This window comes from Puma concolor, chromosome A2, assembly GCF_028749965.1.
Source record: "Puma concolor isolate L17-30 chromosome A2, mPumCon1.1.hap2, whole genome shotgun sequence".
Classification (NCBI taxonomy): domain Eukaryota; kingdom Metazoa; phylum Chordata; class Mammalia; order Carnivora; family Felidae; genus Puma; species Puma concolor.
The window spans coordinates 64319617-64346701 of record NC_141668.1 but is presented as its reverse complement, the minus strand read 5'-3'; the positions used below and the strand labels follow the sequence as shown (position 1 = coordinate 64346701).

Genomic DNA, 27085 nt, shown 5'->3' with positions numbered 1-27085 from the left:
TATAGATCTTTTTTATTATTTTACTATTTATTTTATTTTATTTTATTTTATTTTATTTTATTTTATTTTATTTTATTTTATAGACAGAGCACACAAGCAGGGGAGAGAGGCAAAGGGGAAGAGACATAAAATCCTAAGCAGGCTCCATGTTCAGTGTGGAGCCCGACACTAGCCCACTAGCAGAACACCGGGCTCATGCCTGAGACCCTGGGATCATGACATGAGTGTAAATCAAGAGTTGGATGCTCAACTGACTGAGCCATCCAGGTGCCCAGTGTACAGATCTTTTGCTTTCTTAGTTGAATTTATTCCTACATATTCTATTTTCCTGGTGTTATTGTAAGTGGGATTATTTATTTTGTTTATATAGTTTGTTAGTGTATAAAAACACAGCTGATTTTTTATGTTGATTTTGTATCCTACAACTTTACTGAATTTGCTTATTAGATGCAAGGTTTTTTTCTGGAGTCTTTAGTGTTTTCTATATATAAGATTATATCTGCAAACCGTGACAATTTTATTTCTTCTTTTCTGATTTAGATGACTTTTATTTCTTTTTCTTGCTTAATTGCTATGTCTAGAACTTCCAGTACTATGTTGAATAGGAATGGTGAATGGGAGTGGGCACTTTTGTCTTGTTGCTGGTTTAAGAGGAAAAGCTTTGAACCTTTCACCATTGGGTATGATATATCTGTGGGCTTGTCTTATATGACCTTTATTATGCTGACATACATTTCTTCATACTCAGTTTATTGAGAGTTTTTATCAAAAAGGATGTTAAATTTTTCAAATGCTTTTTCTGAATCTTTTGAGGTGATCATATGACTTGCATTCTTTTTTTTTTTTAATGTTTATTTTATTTTTGAGAGAAAGAGAGCACGAGCAGGGTAGGGACAGAGAGAGAGGAAGACAGAGAATCCAAAGCAGGCTCCAGGCTCTGAACTGTCAGCACAAAGCCTGATGCGGGACTCAAACCCACAAGCCTTGAGATCATGACCTGAGCCCAAGTCAGACACTTAACTGACTGAGCCACCCAGGTGCCCCACCCTTTTTTTTTTTTTTTTTTGCATTCTTAATTCTATTAATGTGGTGTATCGCATTTATTGATTTGCATATTTTGAACCAAACTTGAGGTGTTAAAATGTTACTTGACATTTTTATTTTATCTTAAAGTAGGTATTTATAGCTATAAACTTTCCTCTTAAAATTGCTTTTGCTGCATCTAAGAAGTTTTGTTCTGTTGTTTCCATTTTCATTTGTCTCATAATTTTTTAGATTTTTTTATTCTTCTTTGATCTGTTATTTGTTCCAGAGTATGCTATTTAATTTCCATGTATTTGTGAATTTTCCAATATTTCTCCTGTTAGTGATTTCTGATTTTATCCCATTGTGGTCAGAAAAGATACTTGATGTATTTTCAATCTTCCTGAATTTATTGAGACTTGTTTTGTGATCTAACATATGATCTGTCTTGCCTCATGTTCCATATGGGTTTGAGAAGAATGTGTATTCTACTGCTGTTGGATGAACTGTTCTGTATATGTCTGTTAGGTCTATTTGGTCTATGGTGTTGTTCAACTGCTGTTTCCTCATTGATTTTCTGCCTGGATGATTTATCTATTGTTGAGAGTGGAGGATTAAAGTCCCCCTAGCACATCTTTCTTTTTTTTTTTTTCCTATGGGAAATTATAATCTCCTCTTTTTGGATGTGTTTGAGTATATCATAGAAGTTATGCTTCCGTGCTCTGTGTACTGTTGCTTCTAGCTGCAATTCTTTTCCCCTACACTTTGTCTGGTGTTGAGTTCTTTTAATACTCAGCTTTAAAATTACATTTTTTCCTGACCTTGACTCTGTCAGATAAAGTTTGTACAAGTATATGACTTGATAATAAGTTCTATTTTACCACTCAGAAGTCCTATTGTATATCATAGCAATTATGTGCTGTGTGTCTATTGCCTCCACTGAACCAATTCCTTCCACCATAGCCCATGCCTTCTGTTTACCCAGACCTTCAAACTTGGGAGATTCCAGTAAATATGTACTAGTTATAAGCCTATGTGAGGTATCCTAGAAAACCCAACCCTGTTCTAGTTATAAGCCTAAGTGAGGTATCCTAGAAAACAGTGTGCAAAGTCATGAAGGACATTAGCTACGGTGTGTGTTTGCTTAATTTAAGCACATCATAGAAAATCAGATTATGGAAGAGGAAAAATGCTACAGGCATCAGATTTGATCTGGGTCCTGGTATTCAAAAAGGAGAAAAAAGGTAAATTACTCAATTGTATTTCAAAGGAGAAAGCTTACGGATTTCTTAAGATCAGTATTTCTTCAAAATGTCTCACCATTTAACCTGAGATTCTTGTTGGATACAGATCACTAGCTCCTTCCCTAATGATTCTCTCATTTGGCAGGTCTGTGATGGAGACCAAGAATGTATATTTTTATAACCACTACCAGATGCTTCTCCTTATTAGTAAAGTTTGGAAAACCATAACTAAAGGCAGGGGTTCACAGAACCTCTTGTCTAAATAACTTTTTCATGGTGCCTCAGGCCCAAAGAAATATCCCAAATTTCCATTTAAGTAGATAGATCCAGTCAGCTTAATAGTTACAGTTGTTAACAGAGTCCAACAGATGGCACTGTGTTTCCCTCAAAAAGTTAAAATCTCCCATAGAATCCTCATGAATTCCTGAGGCACCCCAGAGCACCTCAACACGCAGCCTATGTACTATAGCTTAAAAGGAACACTTTCCTGGAATAGCATCTAAATAAAGTATCTGAACTTGCCTTCTACAGGAAGGTTGTGCAACAAAGTAAATGGTGTATTCCATTAATTCCATTGCTTTTTATATCATTTAATGCAGTTTTCGTATGGTTGTTATTACTTACAGAGGAGGAGTATGCTTTTTCTCTAACGAGCTGGAGAGAAAATATTTTAGGTTTTGTGGGCCACAAGTGGCCTCTATTGTATATTCTTATCTTTTCTGTTGCAGCCCTTTAAACATGTAAAAACCATTCTTATCTCCTGATATAGGCAAATTCACACAGGCTGTAGTTTGCCAACCCTGTTCTAGTTATAAGCCTATGTTATTAGCATTAAGTGTAATTCCATGAAGGTGATTCTGCCAGGGTAGAAACTCTTAGTATTTTCCCATCTCCTTCTGTTTCTCCAGGGAAAAGTGTACAGATACGCACCCTTGCAACTAACAGGGAAAGGCCTACTTAATTGTAAAGCTATTGTAAACACAAGGCTGTTAGGGACTCATGTTCTTAATTCTTGATTTCATGACAATTTTCAAGTTTTTCCAGTTTAATAAAGAATATCTGTTAAATTTCTAAGAAAAGACTAGTTATTACACTAAGCCCTTTATCACTTACTTGCTGATTATTGTAAATGGCTAATGCTAACTAATGGCTGTAAATGGCTAATGATAACTAACAAGGCAAGCTTTAGCTTACACTAGATTCAGCAACTTGATGTAATATGCTATTTGAGATTTCTAGCTTTATTTCCAAAATTAGTGGTGTGGTCTTGAAAATATACACTGTACTTAGACCTAAGGTTTTATGTCTATTCTTTAAAATAATTTTTTAATGTTTATTTTTTTTTTAATTTTTTTTTTCCACGTTTATTTATTTTTGGGACAGAGAGAGACAGAGCATGAACGGGGGAGGGGCAGAGAGAGAGGGAGACACAGACTCAGAAACAGGCTCCAGGCTCCGAGCCATCAGCCCAGAGCCCGACGCGGGGCTCGAACTCACGGACCGCGAGATCGTGACCTGGCTGAAGTCGGACGCTTAACCGACTGCGCCACCCAGGCGCCCCTAATGTTTATTTTTGAGAGAGAGAGAGAGAGAGAGAGAGAGAGAGAGAGAAGCAGAGTGTAAGAAGGGCAGGGCAGGGAGAGGAGGAGACACAGAATTCAAAGTAGGCTTCAGGCTCTGAACTGTCAGCACAGAGCCCCACCTGGGGCTAGAACTCATGAACTGTGAGATCACAACTGGAACTGAAGTTGGAAGCTTAACAGACTGAGCCACCCAGCTGCCCCTTATGTCTGTTACTTTAAAAAAATCTAGTAATAAAGGTAATAAATATCACTAGCAATGATGGTGTTGAGAAACATAAATTTCTTGAGGAAACTTCAATCTGTATTTTCAAAGTGAAATTGTTTTTAATGTGCACCATGTATATTCTTCCAAGTTCCAATCTCTTACAGTCCCAACCCAAAAGATGTTTGTTGATTGACACTTTCCCAGTACCACACCTTCAATGTTGTCTAAGTATCCTGAAATTATCACTGATCACATTTTTAATTAAATTTTTTCATGTGGCAATTTGGTTACTCTTTTGCTCCCAATGAGAACAACATTCCAGGAGACAGAGACAAGGTCTGATTTCTTCACCATTCTATCCCTGAGGACATAGAATTGTCCTTACTGCCTGTTAAGTCAGGCTTGACTTATGAGTCAAGCACACAACTGCCATTTAGGGTCAGAATTATTCAACAGGAAGCATTAGGCATTTAATGACTAGTAAGTAGACTTTAAGTTCCACTAATTTTCCTTGGGTTAATAGAAACGCCTATTTAATGTTTCAGTTTATTTCCTCATTTGTGAAACCGGGATATTTCTACCTCACGGGGATGTTGCTAGGGTCGTGTGGGAGAGAGGGAATTTATTTGCTTTGCAAAAGGATGATGAGTTTCAGACACCATTCTGCCCCAGACGTTCAGGCCAGCTACTGAGGCACGCCCACGTCATCCCGTTATATAAGGGGCCCGCCCGTCCGGGATCTTCTGAAATCTCTGACGGTACGTCACCGGCCACCGCCCAGAGGACACCGTACGGCGCCCGGAGGATAGGCGGTGCAGGGTGGGACCCGCCGCGAACTATCTCAAGCCACCCGCCGGCTAGAGAAAGCGTCGGAGACAGCAACTGCTCAGGAAGCTGAAGCCGGAAGCTCCGCCCGACCTCGCCTGTGGCGGGTCCGGGTTAGGCCAGTTCGAACGTGACCTTGTTTTGCCGTTGCTAGGAGACCGGGCTCCCGCACGCCCCCCAATGGCCAGCTCCCGGGTGCGCGCTGAAGGGGGGCGGGGCCGCGGCTGCTGAGCTGAGGGATCGGCCGGGCACCGTTAGGAGGCCTGGCGCACGGCGCCAGCCGGGCGCCCCTAGAAGCCGCGTATCACCCTCGGCCACCAACGGGGCCTCCCTGGTGCCTTCCGACAGGTAGCAGCGCGCTCCCGAGCTGCTGTGAGCGACGCTGGGTCCAGACCAGGAAAGACGGTGAGTCAGGTGAGCCGCAGCGGGGCGGGCAGCTGGTGTGGCCACGCCCTGCGGAGGGAGAGGAGGCTGCCGGGTGCGGAGGGGCGAGGTATAGGGATCGTGCTGGCGGGACAGTGACCCTGCCCGTGCGGGAGCCGCACGTAGAATCATTCACGCCTGGGGGTTGGCACGGCCTCGGCGAGCACCTTTCGCCAGCGGACGAAGGGTTAACGCGCCGGCGGTGATCGTGGGTCCCGGATGTGGGAGCCCCGGCCGGCGTTCGCCGGCCGCGCTGCAGGTGCGCCAGAGCGGGCGGAACGAGGTGTCTGGCAGCGACCTGACCGGCCGGTCGAGGCTCCTTGTCACCTGCAGGGGCCACTCGGCTTCCTCCGTGGGCGCCTTGTTTTCTAACTTAAGGGCAACAGGTGGTGCCTGTGGACCGAGGGAGAGCCCAGCTCGGCCGCACTTGGAGCGGCAGTTAATTCTCACCAATTAGGGCACTGGGGCGTGTGTGTATTGGACGCGCTGACGCGGGTGACCAATGGGATTTGGGCTCGTGGGTGGGCAGTGAGGGGTGGGCGTGGTCAGAGTCCGAAGCTACGGTTTCTAGTGCAGCAACTGCCAGAGCTGCGTGGAGAGCGAAGCTGAGCGGTCGTGGGGTGCTTTTCTCTCCAACCCCGTGCGTGTAAAACGTCTAACAAATGCTTTCCTATTTGGATCCAGACTCCAGTTCCGGAGGTGAGAGCACTGTGCTGTTTGCCGGGGGGGCGGGGGGGGGGGTTCGTGAAGGGGGGATAATAGTGACCCTGGGTATGCTGTTAAGCACGTGGAATTAGATCCCTAAAATAGGATTACGTGTTACGCGTTTTCTGCCAAAAAAGGCACTTCTGTGGTTATTGTAAGTCGAACCAGATACTGGTGATTAGGTTATCTTCAGAATGAGGTCTTTGAGATTTGGAACCCAGGGACGTAGAGAAGTACGTGTTACTGCAATTTTCATGACTGTGAAAGAATTTGAATCACAAGGATTATTCTGTCTTTTGCCTTGGTTTGCGTGCGTTTATTTGGCTTATTTACTCGAACAAGTTTTATTTTCAAGTTCCTCGTCTTAATATAAGAAGAAGGGAGAGAGAAAAACAGTTGTAGTACGGTATTTCAAAGAATAACTTATTCATTTTTCCCCTCAGCAGTCTTGTAGCTGGATCCCCTAGGAAGAGAAATTCTGAAGCAGTAAGAAGAAAGCATTTCAATTTGGAACACTAATTTGCACCTGGAAATGGGGAATGGACTGTCAGACCAGACTTCTATCCTGTCCAGCCTGCCTTCATTTCAGTCCTTTCACATTGTTATTTTGGGTTTGGACTGTGCTGGAAAGACAACTGTATTATACAGGCTGCAGTTCAATGAGTTTGTAAATACTGTACCTACCAAAGGATTTAACACTGAAAAAATTAAGGTAACCTTGGGAAATTCTAAAACAGTCACTTTTCACTTCTGGGATGTAGGTGGCCAGGAGAAATTAAGGCCACTGTGGAAGTCATATACCAGATGCACAGATGGCATTGTGTTTGTTGTGGACTCTGTTGATGTTGAAAGAATGGAAGAAGCCAAAACTGAACTTCATAAAATAACCAGGATATCAGAAAATCAGGGAGTCCCTGTACTTATAGTTGCTAACAAGCAAGACCTGAGGAACTCATTGTCTCTCTCAGAAATTGAGAAATTGTTAGCAATGGGTGAACTGAGCTCTTCCACTCCCTGGCATTTGCAGCCCACCTGTGCAATCATAGGAGATGGACTGAAGGAAGGACTTGAGAAACTACATGATATGATAATTAAAAGAAGAAAAATGTTGCGGCAACAGAAAAAGAAGAGATGAATGGTAATACCTTTTCGATCTGTGTGGAGTAGGTTTTCTCCAGTCTGATTTTGACAAATGGAAGAGTGTCTACAGCCTGGTTTGCCTGCCTGCCCTCCTGGATGCTGATAAAGCTTTGTTTTGTTGAACAATCAGATGCCCAACTCTTTTGCCTTGTGGAAGATGCGTAAATGCAGTGCTTCTTAAAATGGTCTCTTCTCCCTACCCCACAAATCTTTTGGTACTACCATTCTGGGAAGCCAAGCATGGATAGCAAATTGACCAGAAAACACTTGTGGAAATTTGACCTGAAGTTAGTGAAATAAAACTTTGAAGAGTATCTGCCTAGTGTTTTGTATTTGCATCTTTTGGGGGGAAGCCTTTACGAGGAAATTACAATAGAAGGCTCTGTATGTTAAGATGAAATGCTAATGAATGGAAATGTTAAGGTAGATTAATATATATACAGTTGTATTGATCACATTGGTCCAACCAGTAAGGGATAAGGAGGAAGTGTTTGTTTTTTTAAGTTTTGGCCAAATGCATTTTGACATTTTCTGGAATCAAATGATGTAATGCTCTATCTTAATTCTGGGCAATGTTTTAAATTGGTCTAACTTAAAATAATAAAAATAAGGTATTGGCATATTCAAGTGCATGAATTAGTTTTCCTGACAATGCATGTTTTGGTGTGTAGTTGTTTACTTTTTAGAAGTAGCTATGCATCTTTCTCCATGGTCAGGTTTAAAACACCCTTTGGGGGATTTAGGGCTGTTGTAGAAATAGTTTATTGTCAGGAGCACTTTCACTTGAACCTAAAATAAGTTACTTAATTTTTTTATATCGTCAATTAGGGCATGTAGACTAATCATAAATGCACACGCTTGGTATATGTATGGATTTATGAAGAAAGCAATTGACGAATTCAGTCAAGAGGATGTAATTACAGTACATGGTCTCTAAAGTATTCCAGTTGTAAAATATTTGTTTTCTTGACGCTGGCTGAAAGATGTTTCATATATTTTTGTAGACTTTTGAGAGGAGCAAAAGCTTTATCAACAACACCTGATGCACTGTGGAGTGAAAATGTAAGAGGTATCCTATAAATGCTCTGAGCTTTAATTTTTTTGTTTACAATCCAAGCAGCGTTATGTGGGCAGTCAAGTCCTGACTATAAGGTAGGAAGAAATGAAACAGTACTGCTGATAAAAATTAGAAAATGAAGGAGAAAGTAGCAAAGCTATGTTTTATGAAAATTCGCTGGTGCTGTTTACACTGGAATCCAAAAAACCCTCTAAATTAAAAGGAGGAAAACCCTCTACCTGATTCTTACCTACAAGCAAGGACTTATTTCCAGTGATCGTATATTAGCAAATCTACATAATTTCTACGTGTAAAGCCAACAGCTGTTTGTTCTGAAGATAACCAAAAGGACTGCACTTTGCTAACAGGCTTTTATTTGGATTCGGTTTTCTGTTTTGGGGGTTGGTTTTGTTTTTAGTGGTACAGTTAGGTTTTCGGAACCTCGATCCTTGTTACACACGAAATAAAGTAGCTTCCTGTGGAGCTCTCGTTGTTAAATGTACCTGCACTAGTGACATTCACTTAGAATGTTTATATTTATAAAAACGTGGATAATAACTACGAATAAAGTACTGGAGGCACTAGGAGAACAGTGTTTGAGTTTTAATGTATTTCCTTTTGCTGAAGCTTTTAATGAGGTGTGTAAAAACAACCCTGACAGCTGAGTTACAGAGTCCTAAAGTAGTTTTATTTCCCTGAAGTGTGGCAGAGGCACCAAAGACTGTTGTCTGGGAGAACTTTTTTTTTTCCTTTCTCTGAATTAAATCATGATACACTCTAAACATCACTAGATCCGTGATGGATTAATAAAGCTTGCTGAAAAAAAACAAAACAAAGCAAAAACAGGGAATGGATTTAGATTTTTAGCCTTCCGGTACTTTGTATATACTTGCTGTATAAAATTGTACTGTTTTAACGATCACTTGAAAGTTTAAGCGTGCTGACCCTTATTTTGTAGCCTAAGAATTTGATAAGCAAATTCATGTTATCTAAGCATTTCATATTTAGTGCACAACTGAACAACAAAATAGCGACAATACTATACTAGCTTTTATTTATGAAATACATTTTCAACTCCAAAACTGGTTGTAATGTTTTCCATTTTGCTAAGTTGAAGTTCCCCAGCACCTTTTCTAGCTATTAATACCATAGGATGATGGGATGGTAGGAATCTTCCCACAATACACCCAAAGAGTTTAGACAATGCTCTTATACCCAGTTTTTTATTAAGGTACAACTTTTCTCAAGTGTATTTCTAAAATATTTTCTTATATTTAAGGTTACTTGGTTTAATACCAAACCTTAAGGACTGGATGATTCTAAATGCAAATTACTATCAAAGAAAGTTAAATATAAAAAAGTTTAGGGTAATTCCTAAATGGATTATAAGCATTTAGGGGGAAAAAAAAAAAGCGTGTAGTTTATGTAGCCACCATAGGTTTACTAAGAGTCATGGAAAGATGGGGGCGCCTGGGTGGCGCAGTCGGTTAAGCGTCCGACTTCAGTCAGGTCACGATCTCGCGGTCCGTGAGTTTGAGCCCCGCGTCAGGCTCTGGGCTGATGGCTCGGAGCCTGGAGCCTGTTTCCGATTCTGTGTCTCCCTCTCTCTCTGCCCCTCCCCCGTTCATGCTCTGTCTCTCTGTGTCCCAAAAATAAATAAACGTTAAAAAAAAGAGTCATGGAAAAATGAATGAAGCCTTGGAAGTTGAAAAGTGAAGCTACTGGTAAAAATAAATGTATGTAGAGAAAATGACTAGCATGTAGAAGCTTGATGGTTTCTGAGCAGAGGGAAAGATATAGAATGTTTTTGTTTGTACAAGCCATTTGACACTTAAACGGTGTTTGATTAATTATTCATATTGACCTGGAGGGAGGTCTTAGGTAGAGTGTTTTCCGGGGGTTCTATTTAATACAACAATTTCATCAGTAATATAAACACAATGGTTTCTTAAGTGATAGCAAAAGACACAAAAAATGTTTTTTTTTTTTTTAACTTTTGGTGATGTAACACTCAGCATTTAGTTAATACAACTTGGAACTTTGAATATAGCATCGTCTGAAGTTGGAATTTTACATTTAAGGTTTCAGTTTAGCAGAAGATTCTTAAATGGATAGTGGTAATGCTTGTGTAACATTGTGAATGTACTTAATGCCACTGAGTTACGCGTCCGAAAATTGTTAAAAATAGTAAATATTATATATATTTCACCATGATAAAAGATTTAGAATATTAAGTGTACACTTCGTTTCGAAGAACCAGCCAAAAGCAAAGTGAGGGCATCCTAATTTAGAGGCGAAATTTCATTACAAATTTCGTGGAAGATGGGTATTTTTTTTTTAATTTTTTTTAATGTTTATTTCTGAGACAGACAGAGCACGAGTGGGGGAGGGGCAGAGAGAGAGGGAGACACAGAATCAGAAGCAGGCTCCAGGCTCTGAGCCTTCAGCTCAGAGACTGATGCGGGGCTTGAACTCACAAACCATGAGATCATGACCTGAGCCGAAGTCGGTCCCTCAACCGACCGAGCCACCCAGGCACCCCGAAGATGGGTAATTTAAAGCTTAATATGAACGAATGTAGCATGCTAAAACTAATAATCATAAAATTAGTATTAAAATATGTGATATAATAGTCTGAACCACAGCTGAAGTATGTACACAAGATAGAACTGTAGGAATAACTACACGGGAGGCTAGTGGAGCTTCAGAGTCAGGTGAGGGTTCAAATCCCAGCTCTCCCACTATATACTTGTAACCTTTTGGCAAGTTCTTTGAAACTTCTCATGATGTGAGTACCCTCCTGGTAAAATAAAGACTGTCACAGAGAATTTTGAGAGAATTGAGTGAAATAATGTCAGCTATTTAGCTCTTTATTTCATAAGAACTCAATAAATGGTAGCTATTATTGTTAAGCAATATGGATCACTAGGTGTTGAGAGGCAGTTGATAATGATTGTAGAAATTCAGATTTGATTCTTAGATACACGATTTACTAGTTTCATTTTGGACAATTTATTCGCCCTCAGCCTTAGTTTCTTCACTGGTAAAATGAGCCTATACCTACTATTTGGGTTTAATTGACTAAAAGGATTAAATAAACAACGAATGAATACCTGACACATGGTAAACATTGAATGGATACCTGTTAATAGCCAGGATATTTTCTGACAAATGTACTTAAAACCTATTCTGGAGAGGAATGTGACACAGAAAGCTCCTAATTTGTTTTTCTTAGCACTCCTGCAGTATGGCACAGAATGGGAGGTTAGTGGAGCCTGGGTAAGACTAAACATAGTGAATTCTCTTGAAATCCACATCATTTCCTTAAATTTCTAAAGCACCACTCAACTTAGCTAATATAATCTCACCTTCCCCATTAAGAAACAAAATTAAAATCATGGTTATTTTTTGGGATAGACATAAATCAAAATAGAACACCACAGAAATCAAAAATCTGGAACTGTGTACCTTGTGGTTCAAAATATCTCAAGATCGTTATTAATTTGTAAATTTTATCTGGTGATAAGTAGGGATTTGTATGCTGAACCTTGCATGGAAACTTAATATTTGTGGGCATGTCTGGTGGATGATGACGGACAGATGTGCGTGCTGTGTTATTTTCTAATTTCAGTTTGGGGTCATGTTTTTATGTGTTCTGCTTATGTTTTGTTGAAGTTGAGATTACCCATATTAGGCGTTGGGTTATAAAGAAATTGAGTAGAAAATCCTGGATTATTAGCCAAAATAAACCTATACTTTTTTTTGGCCCTCTCTTCTGTGAGTCTGTAATAAGGAAGAAATTAAAGCAGTGCCAAAATAGAAGTATTATCTGGACCATTGTACCCACCCCTTTCCTTCCTGTTTGAAGACTAACTCAGGTAATGCATCTTTGTGTGTGTGTGTGTGTGTGTGTGTGTGTGTGTGTGCTTGTATTTATGTCTTCTAAATGAGTGAAACTGGTATGGGTTCTCAAAGTATGGTTCCTGGAACAGAAGTATTAGCATTACCAAGAAACTTGTTAGAAATGCAAATTCTTAGGCTCTATTCCAGTAAAAGTTTGGGTTTGGGCCCAGCAGTCTGTGCTCTCATAAGCCCAGCAGGTGATTCTGAGCTTCACTAAAGTTAACCATTGAGTTAACAGAAAACCCAGGCATTTATCATGCTAAAAAAGTTGAATTAAGATAAATTCCAGGGGCGCCTGGGTGGCGCAGTCGGTTAAGCGTCCGACTTCAGCCAGGTCACGATCTCGCGGTCCCTGAGTTCGAGCCCCGCGTCAGGCTCTGGGCTGATGACTCAGAGCCTGGAGCCTGTTTCCGATTCTGTGTCTCCCTCTCTCTCTGCTCCTCCCCCGTTCATGCTCTGTCTGTCTCTGTCCCAAAAAAATAAATAAACGTTAAAAAAAAAATTTTTAAAAAAGATAAATTCCAATACCATAAGATTTAGGCCTTTTTTAACCATGCTTTTTCAGAAGCATGATGTTTGACTTAAAGTAGTCATCCAATAAAACCTAGTTGAATAAACTTTAATCATGCCAGCAGAAACATATCTTTTATTTTATACATATACATAAGGGAAAGGAGCTTTGTGAACTGTGTGCTAAGATGTATAGCATCCTCAAAATGAGTGGTTGTGGCGCCTGGGTGGCTCAGCGGGTTGAGTGTCCGACTTTGGCTCAGGTCATGATCTCACAGTTCCTGAGTTAGAGCCCTGCCTTGGGCTCTGTGCTGACAGCTCAGAGCCTGGAGCCTGCTTCAGATTCTATGTCTCCTTCTCTCTGCCCCTACCCCTATTCCATTGTGTCTCTTTCTCTCAAAAATAAATAAACATTAAAAAGAAATTTAGGGGTCCCTGTGTGGTTCAGTCGGTTAAGCGTCAGACTTCCGCTCAGGTCAAGATCTTCCTGCTCCTGGGTTCAGCCTTGATCCTGCGTCAGACTCTGTCTCCTGTGCCCCTCCCCTGCTTTGTGCTCTCTCTCTCTCTCTCTCAAATATAAATAAACATTAATTAATAATAATAATAATAATAATAATAATGGGTGGTTGAAGAGAGACTGTGAGGTTGATTCATTTCAATGATGCTCTAGTTTTATTTTTTTAAATTTTTTTAGTGTTTATTTATTTATTTTAATGTTTTTATTTATTTTTGAAGGAGAGAGAGAGACAGCATGAGTGGGGGAGGAACAGAGAGAGAGGGAGGCCCAGAATCCGAAGCAGGCTCCAGGCTCTGAGCTGTCACCACAGAGCCCGATCCGGGGCTTGAACCCACGAACTGTGAGATCATGACCTGAGCCGAAGTCGGATGCTTAACCGACTGAGCCACCCAGGTGCCCCAATGATGCTCTAGTTTTAAATAAAAATCTTAACCTTTTATTATGACAAATCTCAAACTTACATAAAAGTAGAATAGCATAATGAACACCCAAGTATCTCTCATCTAGTTTCAGTAATTATCAATTTTTGGCCAATCTCGTTTACTCTGTATTCCATCCACCTCCTTCTCTGTGACCTTCTCCTCTCTCCCCTGTACTATTTTGAAGTCCTAAAAATAACATTTTATTTATAAATAGTTTATGTCTCTAAAAGATAAGCACTGTTTTGTTTTGTTTTTTTTTAATTTCAAGTTTTTATTTAAGTTCTTGTTAATATATAGTGCAGTACTGGTTCAGGAGTAGAATTTAGTGATTCATCACTCACATATAACACCCAGGATAGGCACTCTTCTTAAAAATAATCTCAATATCATCACATGTAAAAAAAAATACTTTTTCAAAATAATAAAATATCCGTTCAATGTTTAGATTTCCCCAATGACTTTAAAATTTTGAAAAGTTTTTTTTGCACTGGAAGACATCTGCTATGGAACAGTCTGGTTGAAAAAGGACTTAATCTTGTCTTTCTATCGCTGCTGTATGTAATGTGAACATGAATATGAATAGTCATGTTTCCTTTTTAATGCAGAAATGGAATAACTAAACAGCAGGTAAGATTGGAAACCATGGGCATCCAGTGGGTGAATGTATTTTTTAAATATTAAAATGAGAAATACTTGTCCCCCTTAATCCATTATCTCCCTATCTATAGATACCCTGAAATGGGTCAGTAGCAAAATGGAGTTCCCTGGAACAATGTTTTGCCAAACTGGCTATACCACAGAATGGCTTAAGGAGCTTTTAAAACTCCCTAGACTGTACCTGGGACATTTTGAATCAAGTATCTAGAGGATGGAGCCAGTAACTTATTTTCAAACTCTTGCTAGCTTTTTAACACACCTGCATTGGCTAGATTTAGAAACCATTGCTTTGTTGGGGATGATAGAGGGATGGTACATTTAGTGGCAGATAAAGAGATCATAAATAGAACTGGCTGGTTGAACGTTTACCTGGCTGTCTTAGATCCTTTTTTTTTTCCCCATGAGGTGTGATTTTCTGTTGGTTTGACATTGATGTCAAAATAACCAAACTGAGAACTTTGATTCAGAGACAGATTGGATAGCTTAGGGGAAATCTGAGAAAGCCCAGCGGAAAGGCAATATGGAATAGACGCTCTTCCTTCCATGGACTGTGTGTATAGTTGATGCTAAGGGGAGGAAGGAATCCTGGAAATTGATAAGTAGTCCTGCTCATCTCAGAAAAACTACAGACCAGTTAGAGACTTAGAGATAAAATACTAACTTGCCTGCAATGTTGCTTTTCTGTAATCCTCATGGGAACTTTGTATATCACAGGCTTCAATGATCATGATCATGGCCAATTATTTTGGGACTACCAGGTCTCATAAAGAAAAATCACAGATGTATTATAGTTGCAACACCTAAATAAAATGGGTGTTGCCATACGACCTAGACTAAACCCCTGACACATTTGATTAATAAAATAAACAAACACTTTCAGTCCTTCAGTTTGGTGGACAAAGATGGTTCATTCCTCTTGCTGGATCAGTCTGTCAACAATACCCCATGCTAAACTCTGGTGCTTGTTTTCAATTTTACAGAGAGTTAAAACCACGATCTTGACCTATATTGGCTATGTGACTGAATGCAAGTTACTTAATTTCCCTGAGTTGCAGCCTTCTCACCTTAAAATGGTGATACTCCCTCTCTTACAGGGTTATATTGTGAAAGACTTGTAAGTCATCTGGTATGATTCTGGCACATACATCAAACATTCACTCAAGAAGTATTTGAATGACTGCCTCGTGCTGCCAGGCGTTTGGGATACAGCAGTGAGCAAAACCAGAGATGGGTACTGTTTCTATCTTCTGCACTAGAAAGTAAGCTCCAGCAGGGTAAGGAATTTATCCATTGTTGTATCCTTCACGCTTAAAATGCTACATGGCACGTGCACATACTCACCACTTAAAGGGCAGAGGAAGGACAACAACAGGAGGGGCTGACTGTTGATAGAGTCGTTTGGGAAGATTTTTCTGATCTATCCAAAGAGCTATGGAGAGACTAGAGGGAAAAGCATTTCAGGCAGAGGGCCTTTCGATGCAAAGGCCTTGACTCTGACAATCACTAAATTGAGTTGAGAACTGAGAGTAGACTAGAAGGGTCAGAACTAGTGAGAAAAGGAGAAAATGGCAGGACGTGAAGTTGAAAGATCGGGGTAAGACTTTTTATGTAGTTTGACAACTGTGTTTTAGTGAGACTATTTAGTTTGCTTTTATTTTGTCTTTAACATTTATTTATTTTTGAGAGACAGAGAGACACGGAGCTTTAGTGGGGGAGGGACAGAGGGAGAGGGAGACACAGAATCCGAAGCAGGCTCCGGGCTCTGAGCTGTCAGCACAGAGTGTGATGCTGGGCTCGAACTCAGGAACTGTGAGATCATGACCTGAGCCAAAGTCGGACATTTAACCAGCTGAGCCACCGAGGTGCCCCTTATTCAGTCTTTATATATTTAAATACATATTAGTGTTATCTGTGTTTAAATCTGCCATAATATTTTTCATTTGTTTGACTATTTCTGTTTTTCTAAAATGTCTTTTTCTTCTTTTTTGATTTGTTGAGTATTATTCTTTTTTTTTTATTAACTTATAAAGTTTTCTACTGACCTTTTTTTGTTGTCATAATTACCACATACATCCTTGATTTAGGGAGGTTGAATATAAATTAGCACTTTTGCCATTTCTACTTTTTGGGCAAATATGAAAAACATAGAGCACTTTTAACTGCATTTACTTCCTTTGTGGTAAAGAGGCTATTAGTGTCGTATATTTTATACACATTGGAGATCTTCTAAGACACAATTATTTATTTATTGCCTACGTATTCTTTTTGCTCTCTACTTTTTCTTGAATCCCTTGAGGTATAATCCGGGATAATTTTCCTTCTGCCTGAAGAAACTCTTTTACTATTTTCTCTAGTATGATCCAGTGACAACAAATCCTTCCATATTTGGTTTCTGAAAATACTTACTTTGCTTTTATTTTTAAAGGGTACTTTTACCGTGCATAGAGTTTTAAGTGGGTTTTGTTGTTGTTTTCGACACTTGAAAGTATGTCATTTTGTTGTCTTCTTATCAGGAGGTCAGCTGTTAGTATCATTTGTGTGTGTGTGTGCTTACATGAGAGTAGTATGTCTTTTATGCTCTGGCCCCTTATAAGATTTTTCTCGGTGTTCAGGTTTTACACTTTGACTATATGTGTAGGGGTGGTTTTATTTGTGTCTCTTTTGGTTGGGATTTATAGTTTCCTCAATTCGTGCCTGTCACATAACACCAGCATCTGGTTATCTGTGTGTCTTGTTTGTCTTCCATTTTTTAATTAAATTTTGCCCTGTTATATTTTTGTTTATCTTCTGACTACCATACATCGTAAATAAAATTTTAGTGATATTTGAGGCTCTACAGCATGTCATTCTCCAGAAAGAATTTACTTTTGTTGCTGGCAGCTAAGCAAGGGTTCATCTCTCTGGGCTTCTTTTTTCTTTTGGCTCCTTCCCCTAAGTCCCCAGTGTCTCTGCAGGTCTCTTTTCCCTTCAGATAGACTTAAAAACACCAATTGTCTAGCTTTTCTAGTTTCTATTAAGTAGTAGCTTGGTCTGAAGGAAATTAAAAGAAATATTCTAAAAGCTCTAGGAACTTATTAAAGAGTTTCAAGGATTTGACATAATCGGATTCCTATTGTTAGGATGATATTTAAAATTATTTATTTTGTCATCCCTTCCCTTAAAATGTCTCTAAAGTTGCCTTTTATCTCCATTTCTACTGTTATCATCCTGATCTAAAGTCTAGTTACTGGCTTGAGTATTGCTTTATCTTACTCTCTCAGTCCCTGAAGGCCATGCAGCAAGCATATCAAGGTTAGATTCTTTTTCCTGAGATCCTGTTTCTTTTATGTCCAGATTTGGAACCTAAAAATAGCTCCGGAATCCTTTTACTTAAGTAGGTAGTTTTAATAGTCACTTTTATAGAAGAGCAAAGTGGCTTAAGGTGGTTAAAGAACTTGTTCAGATGGAGCTACAGGTTGAACACAGGGTTCTTGAATTTCAGAAGGTAGAGCTATTATTCTGTAACCGAGTTGTATTCTACTCAGACTGTATTTACTCCAAATGTAGCAGCATTTGTATTCTGTTGCTGCTGCAGAAAAAACTTAGTTAAAATTTAAACAATAAGAAAATGTTAACACTTATCACTGTTCATGCTCACTGACATCAAAGTTGCTTGGACCGAAACTTCTTTTCAAAGATGTTCAGAGATTTTTTTTCCGAGACATTTAACAGTGGCCTATACAATTGTTAATAATATTTTAGAATAAGAATCCTTTCTATTTATATACAAACATTTAATATTATTTCACATACACACACATAACACACACATATATATACACAGATGCATGAGAATTTTAGAAAGCATGAAGATATTAAATTTAGTGCCTTGCTAGGGCCCAGTCGATTAAGCGTCCAACTCTTAGTTTCAGCTCAGGTCATGATCTCACATGTTCATGAGTTGAAGCCCTAAGTTGAGCCCCACCTCGGGCTCCGAGCTGACAGTGCAGACCCTGCTGGGATTCTTTCTCTGTCCGTCTCTCTACCCCTCTCCCCCCGCCCTGCCTTTAGAATAAATAAATGAATGTGTAAAAAAGAAAATAGTACTTGGCAATTTTTATTATCTAATCGTATGTATATATATATATATATATATATATATATATATATACACACACACACACACACACACACATATATACATATATATATATATATTTTTTTTTTTTTTAAAGGATCAGAGAAATTTGTTTCCTGGACTACAGTTTCTATCTTTTTTTTTTTTTTTTTAATTTTTTTTTTTTTTCAACGTTTATTTATTTTTGGGACAGAGAGAGACAGAGCTTGAACGGGGAAGGGGCAGAGAGAGAGGGAGACACAGAATCGGAAACAGGCTTCAGGCTCTGAGCCATCAGCCCAGAGCCTGACGCGGGGCTCGAACTCACGGACCGCGAGATCGTGACCTGGCTGAAGTCGGACGCTTAACCGACTGCGCCACCCAGGCGCCCCTACAGTTTCTATCTTTAATTTGGTATTTCCTAGGTACTTTGGTATTCTTATTTTTGAGGTATTTTTAGATATATCAAGTGCTTAAATCACTTATTTCCTCATATATTGGGCTACATGTATGTCTATAAGCCTGGGCATAGATTGGGGGGGGTGTAGGGAGGCAGTGCTTTTGTCATTTTTTCTTAAAATGAAATTGCTAATAACATTCTACTCATTAATCTATGCCCTAATATGTGCCATTTATACTTATTGGATTAAAGTTTCAACTCCATCTCAAATACATCCTAGATTCTTGATATCATGTGTGTCTAGCTCACATATTTTGAACAATAACTGGATTCCTATATATCCTGGAGTGACTATTTTTAAACCCCTGAATTTGAAATATTAGAATTTCAGACCCAATAGAACAGAAGAAGTTAGAGTGAAATGGCAGTGATGAGTTGTAAAGCTCTCTGAGAGAAGGTATGACATGGTTGTGAAGAGCTTAGCTTCTGGAACCAAACTGACTGGGTCCAAATGTTGGTTTTACCATTTATCAACTATGTAACTTTGGATAGGTTACTTCACCTCGTCGGCACAATATTATCAACTATAAAATCAGATGAATAATAATATACTCTTTTAGAGTTGTTGTAAGTATTAAAATAACCATGAAATGTTAAGTGTTAAGAATCTTGTCCCACCCTTAGTGGGAATTTATTTATTATTATTATTTTTACCAATAAAATTTTCTCTGAAGTGGCCCAGACATAATTGGGTTTGTATGGAAGATCTTCACAATCCATGACATTCTGTCAATTGATGTAGTTTCCAGAGATTCTTCAGCAGTTTGAATGAGCTATGACTCTCCAATATGATATTGTTTATATCTGTACCAGTTCTGCATGTGGCAATCTGTGGTCTGTATACTAATATGCAAATGTTCATTTAAAACTCAGTGTTACAAGAGGGAAGGGTAGATTCTGACACAAATAAACAGGACATAACTAAAGAGATTTTTCAAGAGGCAGCAATAAAATTCTGCTTCCTGGCTGCAGAGAGGAATGTTCAGGGAGGTCTGACTCCAAAGGAGGACCAACAAGGAGCCAACCACAGGTTCCTCCAGGTTCTGCCTTAATTGAGTTTCTCTGACCCCATTTGTAATTGAAAGTCTGGTGGACAGAGGGCTTCTGGTGTATCCAGCAAGTCACTAATATTTCTAAGTAATACATGTTACCACTTTAATTATACAGCCTTGCCGAAATGTTGATGGCCTCAGGTTTCACAGGTGTAGTGTAATGCTAAATTGGCCATGACCACAAACAGGATGTCATTGTCATTCCTTTCAAACTACAGAACAGTAATCTGGTAATGAGTGAACACCTGGATTCGTACCGCCTTTAACCTAAAAAAAAAAAAAAAAAAAAAAAAAAAAAGGGAGAGGAATGGCCTGAATCTAGTTTTGTCCTTATGAGAGCTGACCCATGTATCTCCATCCCTTTATAAGCATTGTATTTGGGTATGTGTCTATGTATATGTACATTTTTATTTTTTAGAACAGCTCCTTGAGGGAACCATTACTTTTGCCATATTATGTACAGCAACGTGGGTGCTAAATGAATGTTAAGTACTAATAATAACAATACCAGTAATTTACGGGTGAGGCACTGGTTAGTCACCACTTGCTATGTGTTCAATATTTAAACTTGGTTATAAAAACGTATCAGATATTTCTTCTATGAATTTAGCTTTTAGCATAATCCCTGGAGTCATTGTTAAGGAAGAGCCTTTTAAATGTTTTTTGTTTTGTTTTACTTTTTTTCCCACTTTGTTTATTTTGAGAGGGAAAGAGAGGGAGTGGGAGAGGGGCAGAGATAGAGGGAGACAGAGAATCCCAAGCAGGCTCTGCCCTGTCAGCTTGGAGCCCAACGTGGGGCTCAAACTCACTAAACCTTGAGATCATGACCTGAGTGGAAACCAAGAGTTGGCCGCTTAACCTACTGGGCCAACAGGCTCTGCTGTTTTGTTTTACTTTCAGTTTTGGAACAATTTTAAACTTGGAGAAAACTTGTAAGAATTGAACTGAAAAAAAAAATGAAAGAAAGAAAGAAAGAAAGAAAGAAAGAAAGAAAGAAGGAAGGAAGGAAGGAAGGAAGGAAGGAAGGAAGGAAGGAAGGAAGGAAAGAAAAGAAAAGAAAAGAAAAGAAAAGAAAAGAAAAGAAAAGAAAAGAAAAGAAAAGAAAAGAAAAGAAAAGAAAAGAAAAGAAAAAAAAAATTAGCCTAGGGACTTCATCCAAGGTTGGCTGATTGTCTCAATAACATCCTTTATGACACGAGATGCACTCAAGGATCAATGGTGATACCTGGTTGTCTCATTTATTCTGGAACAATTCCTCCTTTCCTTGACTTTCTTGGCCATATCATTTTGAAGATTATAGGCCAGTTTTTGGAGGCTGTCCCTCAATTAGGGTTTATCCAATGTTTCCTCATAATTATATCCAGGTCATGCATTTTTTTGAACAAAATCTCACAGAACTGGTACTTAGCTCTTTTCCTTGCACCTAATCATATTGCACATGGTGTTAATTTTTTTCATTACTGATGACCTTGACTTTGATCACTTGAATAAGGTCATATCTCTGAGGTCTCTTTACTATAAAAGGTATGATTTTTTTTACATTTTGGAATTAGTAATTATCTGGTAGGGAGAAATTTTGACACTGTAAAATCTTGTTCCTTGGCCCACTTTCGCTGGTTAGTTTTAGTATCCTTGCTAAATAATACCTAATAATAATAATAATGATAGCTATTGCTATTTCTTGCCTGATTATTTCTATATTGGTTGAGAAATGTTGATTTCTAATTTATTCATTCCTTCTACAGAAAGGAAATTCCTTTCTTTTCTCCCCATTTGTTTGTATCTATCATTTGAGGACTCATGAATTCTTTTTTTTTATTCCATGAGCTATAGTTAGGTACTGTCATTATTTATTTTGATGTTCAAATTATCCCAGATTTGACTAGTAGACCCTTCAGTCTGGCTTTTGTGTCCTTTTGACATGTAGCCATCATTCTTACTTTCTGGTACAGTCAGATGATCCAAGCTCATCTTGTTCTTTCTTTATACCAGCCCCGGGATCAGCCATTTCACTAAGAAGCTCTGTTTCTTTTAGTAGAAGGGTACTAAACTAGCCCTAGAAGCTAAGATCAAGATGACTGCAAGGTATGCCCATTGCTGGGATAGATAGATACTCCTGCTTCTAGGCTCCTCTAGTGGAAAAAGGAAATTTATACATATACATACATATACCTCTGTTTCTCTCTCCAGCTCTCTCTTTATATGTGTGTGTGTGTGTGTGTGTGTGTATGTGTATATGTATATGTATAGACACATATTTATTTATTAATACAAACCATATTTCCAATTCATTATTTCCTAACACCACAGAACTCATTATAGGAATTTCCCTGGCTTACAATGGGGTTACTTACTGATAAACCCACCTAAAGTTGAAAATATCATCAGTCAAAAATGCCATGAATATACATAACCTCTTGAACATCATAGCTTAGCCTAGCCTACCTTATTGTGCTCACAACACTTACAATTAGCCTGCAGTTGGGCAAAATCATCTAACACAAAGTCAATTTTATAACTAAGTGTTGAATATCTCATGGAAGTTGCTGACTACTGTACTAAAAGTGACAAGCAGAATGGTTGTCTGGTACACAGTGTTTGTAAGTATATTAGTTGTTCACCTTCATAATCACAGGGCTGTCTGGCATCATGAGAAGGGATTGTATGGCATATCACTGGCCTGGGAGAAGATCCAAATTCCCAATCTAAAGTGTGGTTTCTACTGAATGGATATTGCTTTTACGCCATCACAAAGCTGAAAAACCATAATCAATTAAACCACTGTAAGTTGGGGGCCATCTGTAGCTTTCTCTCTTTCCATATTTGTACCTTCTTCCTCTGACAGTAAGAAACATGGCTTCCATTATTTCAGTATATATTATTTTCTCAATTCACCTATATGTAGCCAACCTTGCTAAGCTGCCTTCCTGCCCTCTTGGTTCTGCCTAATGGCTTTTTCACTGAACAGTAGAACAGGGACAAAGAGAAGGATAGAGGGAGGTAGGGAGGGAAGAAAGGAAGGAGGAAAGAAGAGAGGCAGGGAGTAACATTTCAAATCTAAACTGAGGGGCACCTGGGTGCCTCAGTCAGTTAAGTGTCTGACTTCGGCTCAGGTCATGATCTCACGGTCTGTGAGTTTGAGCCCTGTGTTGGGCTCTGTGCTGACAGCTCAGAGCCTGGAGCCTGTTTCAGGTCTGTGTTTCCCTCTCTCTCTGCCCCTCCCCTGCTCATGCTCTGTCTCTGTCTCAAAAATAAAAAAATAAAATAAAATCTAAATTGAAATTTAAAAATAGATTTTTTGCAGATGTTTTATGTTATAGGTATTACAGAAATAAAATTCTAGGAATTAATTTTATTATTTTTTTTAGATTTTGAATGTATATTCTATTATTTTGTCTTCATATATTCATTCACAGCATTTAATGGTAAATGATGTTAGCCATACAAAGATGAATGAGACAGAGTCTCCAGAGAACACAGAATTTGATAGAGAAAGCAGACATGTTAACAATCCCTATGGTAGTCTGATAAGGGTTCTAGTAGAGGAATACAAAGAGTTCCAGGAGCATGTAGAAGAGACCATTAGATTTTGAGAGAAGCAGCTGAACGCTTTTCTTGTCCATTGAGAATAGGGATTGATAGGCTAAAAGGTTAATTTCTTTTTATTTATTTATTTATTTATTTATTTATTTATTTTTTAACGTTTATTTATTTTTTGGGACAGAGAGAGACAGAGCATGAATGGGGGAGGGGCAGAGAGAGGGAGACACAGAATCAGAAACAGGGTCCAGGCTCTGAGCCATCAGCCCAGAGCCCGACGCGGGGCTCGAACTCACGGACCGCGAGATCGTGACCTGGCTGAAGTCGGACGCTTAACCGACTGCGCCACCCAGGCGCCCCTAAAAGGTTAATTTCTAATTGGCCTTCTGAATTATTTTTCTTCATTCTTTGTTCTGCCCTAGTCATTCTGTAGAAGGCCAGAGAAGGTTAGAAAAGAGGAAGTCTCCCTGAGTGGTCAGTTAGGATAGCTATTGAACCATAGCAAACACAACTGTGCCTTAAAGGTCTGGTGTCCTGTTTCTCCCAGTCCTGAAGTTGGGAGACTTTGTCGGATTTTGGTTATAGCTTTTACTGCAATGGATCAGAATTTTATTATATTTAATACCATAATTCTTTTGAATATTATATACTTTTCAGCGATTTTAAAGCCACTATTATAAAATGTATACTATCACATCATACCAATATTCTAGAATTTTTGTGCAAATCAATTTTGCCATTATGTATAGTTAATGGCCACATAGGTAAATAACTTCAGTCTTTGTTATTATAGTTAAAGGGTTCTTTATTATATAAGGTGTCTTTAAAACATGCTTGTTAAGTCTTTCAACAATGTGGAAATGTAGGTTGGTTTTACCCCTTTCCAATTAAAAGTTATTCATTCCTTCATGGCTTCCAAGGAAGAAAGGTAAGGCACTTAGAGAAACTGGTACAATTTTACATGGTACAAGTAAAATAAGTAAATCCAGATCAATGAATCTTGACCTCTTTTTTTTCATGCCTTAAATCATCTTAGAGGTAAATAAACTCCCTGTTCTAATAACGGAGTCTCAGGTTCTAGCTCAGAAAGCCATTGTCCCTTATCAGAACTGACCTTCAAAACTTGAGATGCTCTGTTTTCAAACAAAATCAAATTAAAATAAAAAAAAAAAACAACATTCTTTGATATTACACAAAAGGCAATGGTAATGTAATAAAAAAAAAAAAAAACATTTAAAGCTACCTTTTGCCCTGCATTACAGAAACTGACAACTCTATTATATATTATTATATTATATTATATTATATTATATTATATTATATTATATTATATTATATCATATTAATGATATTATATATGCATATTTTACAACATAAATATATTCCTTAAACTAAGTACTAGCATTAAAACTGCAAGTGTCTGTCTGTATTTGATATGGAGCATGGATACTGGGTCACATTTTGATAAGGATCTCAGGCCTGTTGAAAGCTGCTTGAAACCCAGGGTGGAGTCTGTGTGACAGGCCCATTATGATTGTGTCTTGGACACAGCCCAATGACACTTTGATTATGACTTACAAGTTCACACAGTTCATAGGTAATTCATATACACTCAAAATGTTTGAGTAGCCAGGCAAGAGACTATTTGCATCTTAGGGGCCCCTAGGTCTGAGTTTGTGACTCATTTCTATGTATCTAGAAACCTTAACAGTCCTCACCTTGGAATCCTGTCTTGGTGGAGGTACAATTAACTTTCATTACTTATTTTGGATTTGGATGGTTTTAAAACCAGAAATTCACTGGGGCGCCTGGGTGGCTCAGTCGGTTAAGCTTCCGACTTTGGCTCAGGTCATGATCTCACGGTCCTGGGTTTGAGCCCCTCATCGGGCTCTGTGCTGACAGCTCAGAGCCTGGAGCCTGTTTCAGATTCTGTGTCTCCCTCTCTCTCTGACCCTCCCCCGTTCATGCTCTGTCTCTCTCTGTCTCAAAAATAAATAAATGTTAAAAAAAATAAATAAATAAAAATAAAATAAAATAAAACCAGAAAGTCACTAAGTCCAGTACAATCATCTTGCATCTTGTTTATTTTTTTTAGAGCTTTCTTTCTATTCCTTTTGATTTTATTCATAACTATGGTAAAAAAAGAAAAGGTAAATGTCATGTGAATAGATAAGAATTTTGAAAATGTTTTCAGATCTGTCATAGGAAGATACTCTTCTGAGATTTCCCTTCTGGATTGTGTTAGAGGAATGATATGATAAAATATTTTCACAATTATTTTATCAAGCATAATATTCAGCAAATGATAACACTAACCTTATTATACAGAGTCTGAGGAAATAGGTAATAAGTATTATTATTTTGTATTTAGTGATAGAAACATGCAGGCCGACAATAACCAGTGATTTAAAAATAATGATTAAGTTCCATCTAAGCTAGTCATTTGACAAGCATTTACTGAAAGTAGTTGAGAAAGCAGCAGCAGGAGTGATGGCGATAATAAAACATAGCAGGATAGACTTGCCTCTTTCATGTCCATGGCTCTTGAGCAACATGTATAATTAACAATCCATTGAAACCACCAGAGGAATATCTTGTAACTTAGTTTAGAGAGATTTTGTCCTCAGATTTACTAGCAAATGATATTCTATCATGATCTGGTAACTCACTATATTCTACCGATTTTAAAATATTAGCGAATATATAGTTAAAAATAGCCAGTCTGACAGAGAACTCGAGTTGTACCTTTTCTTTTAAACTCTTCCCAGGAACTTTTGGCATTTTCTCAACTTCTGGGGAATGCCCAGAACGTCTGTCTCTCAGCAGATGAAATGAAGCACCAACAATAGACTCCTATTTTGAAATCCAGCAGTTTCATAAGGCTGTTGAAATTATGTTCATTACTAAACTCTGCTGGTATAAATGTTACATAACAAAATTATGACTTACTAGTAAATCATTTCATTTGAACTTTTGTAATGCAAAAATCAAGAAACAACGTATTCTACATTTCTTCCTGCCAATAAATATCTACAGTAAATGTACTTTTAAATTATAGGATCTGCAACCCTATAAATGTCATAATCTTTAAAGATATAAAATTCTGAGAAATAAAAGTGACCTGAGATGTACCAACTCACAATGAGATGTACCAGATATGACTGCTTAGCAGAAATATGAAAGTCTGGCTAATGATTTGTTGAGAATAAGTTTGTAAAATGTTTTCAAGAAAAACTATGTGTGAAGAACGATTGAAAGTTTTTTGTTTAAGAGTTCTCTCTTTTACTTATTTATTTTTAATCTTTATTTATTTTTGAGAGAGAGACAGCGTGTGAGCAGGGAAGGAGCAGAGAGAGAGACACACACACGGAATGTGAAGCAGGCTCCAGGCTCTGAGCTGTCAGCACAGAGCCCGTCGGCAGGGCTCGAATTCAGGAACTGTGAGATCATGACCTGAGCCGAAGTAGGACAGTCGACCCACTGAGCCATCCAGGCGCCCTGAAAGTATTTTTTTAAATATGGTTCCAATTTAATTAAACAACAAGCCACTTCTTAGTACCTGCCTCCTAAAGTGTTATACACACATAGGCACATTTAAGGATATTCTCAACCCTTCTTGGATCATGGCGCTTTTAATGTCTCAGTGATTTTTTCATGGTGGCCCGAGGACAAAAGCAATATCTAATATTTCTGTTTATTAAGTAAGTAGACCCACGTTTAATA

At 38.5% G+C, this 27085-nt stretch overlaps 1 protein-coding gene across 6 annotated transcripts; it reads left to right on the top strand.

Annotated features, from left to right (window-relative positions):
* The first annotated feature begins 5145 nt into the window (after positions 1-5145).
* Positions 5146-7462, top strand: ARL4A (ARF like GTPase 4A). 6 transcript variants are annotated; one of them, XM_025929514.2, is made up of 2 exons: positions 5146-5285; positions 6452-7462. In XM_025929514.2, the coding sequence occupies exon 2, from the start codon at positions 6541-6543 to the stop codon at positions 7141-7143; it is 603 nt and encodes a 200-aa protein (XP_025785299.1). In that variant the 5' UTR covers positions 5146-5285; positions 6452-6540; the 3' UTR covers positions 7144-7462. The 6 variants fall into 6 exon arrangements, with proteins under 6 accessions (XP_025785299.1, XP_025785301.1, XP_086551321.1 ...); XM_025929516.2 differs by having other exon boundaries at positions 5147-5285; positions 6455-7462; XM_086695195.1 differs by having other exon boundaries at positions 5169-5294.
* The last annotated feature ends 19623 nt before the right edge of the window (positions 7463-27085 follow it).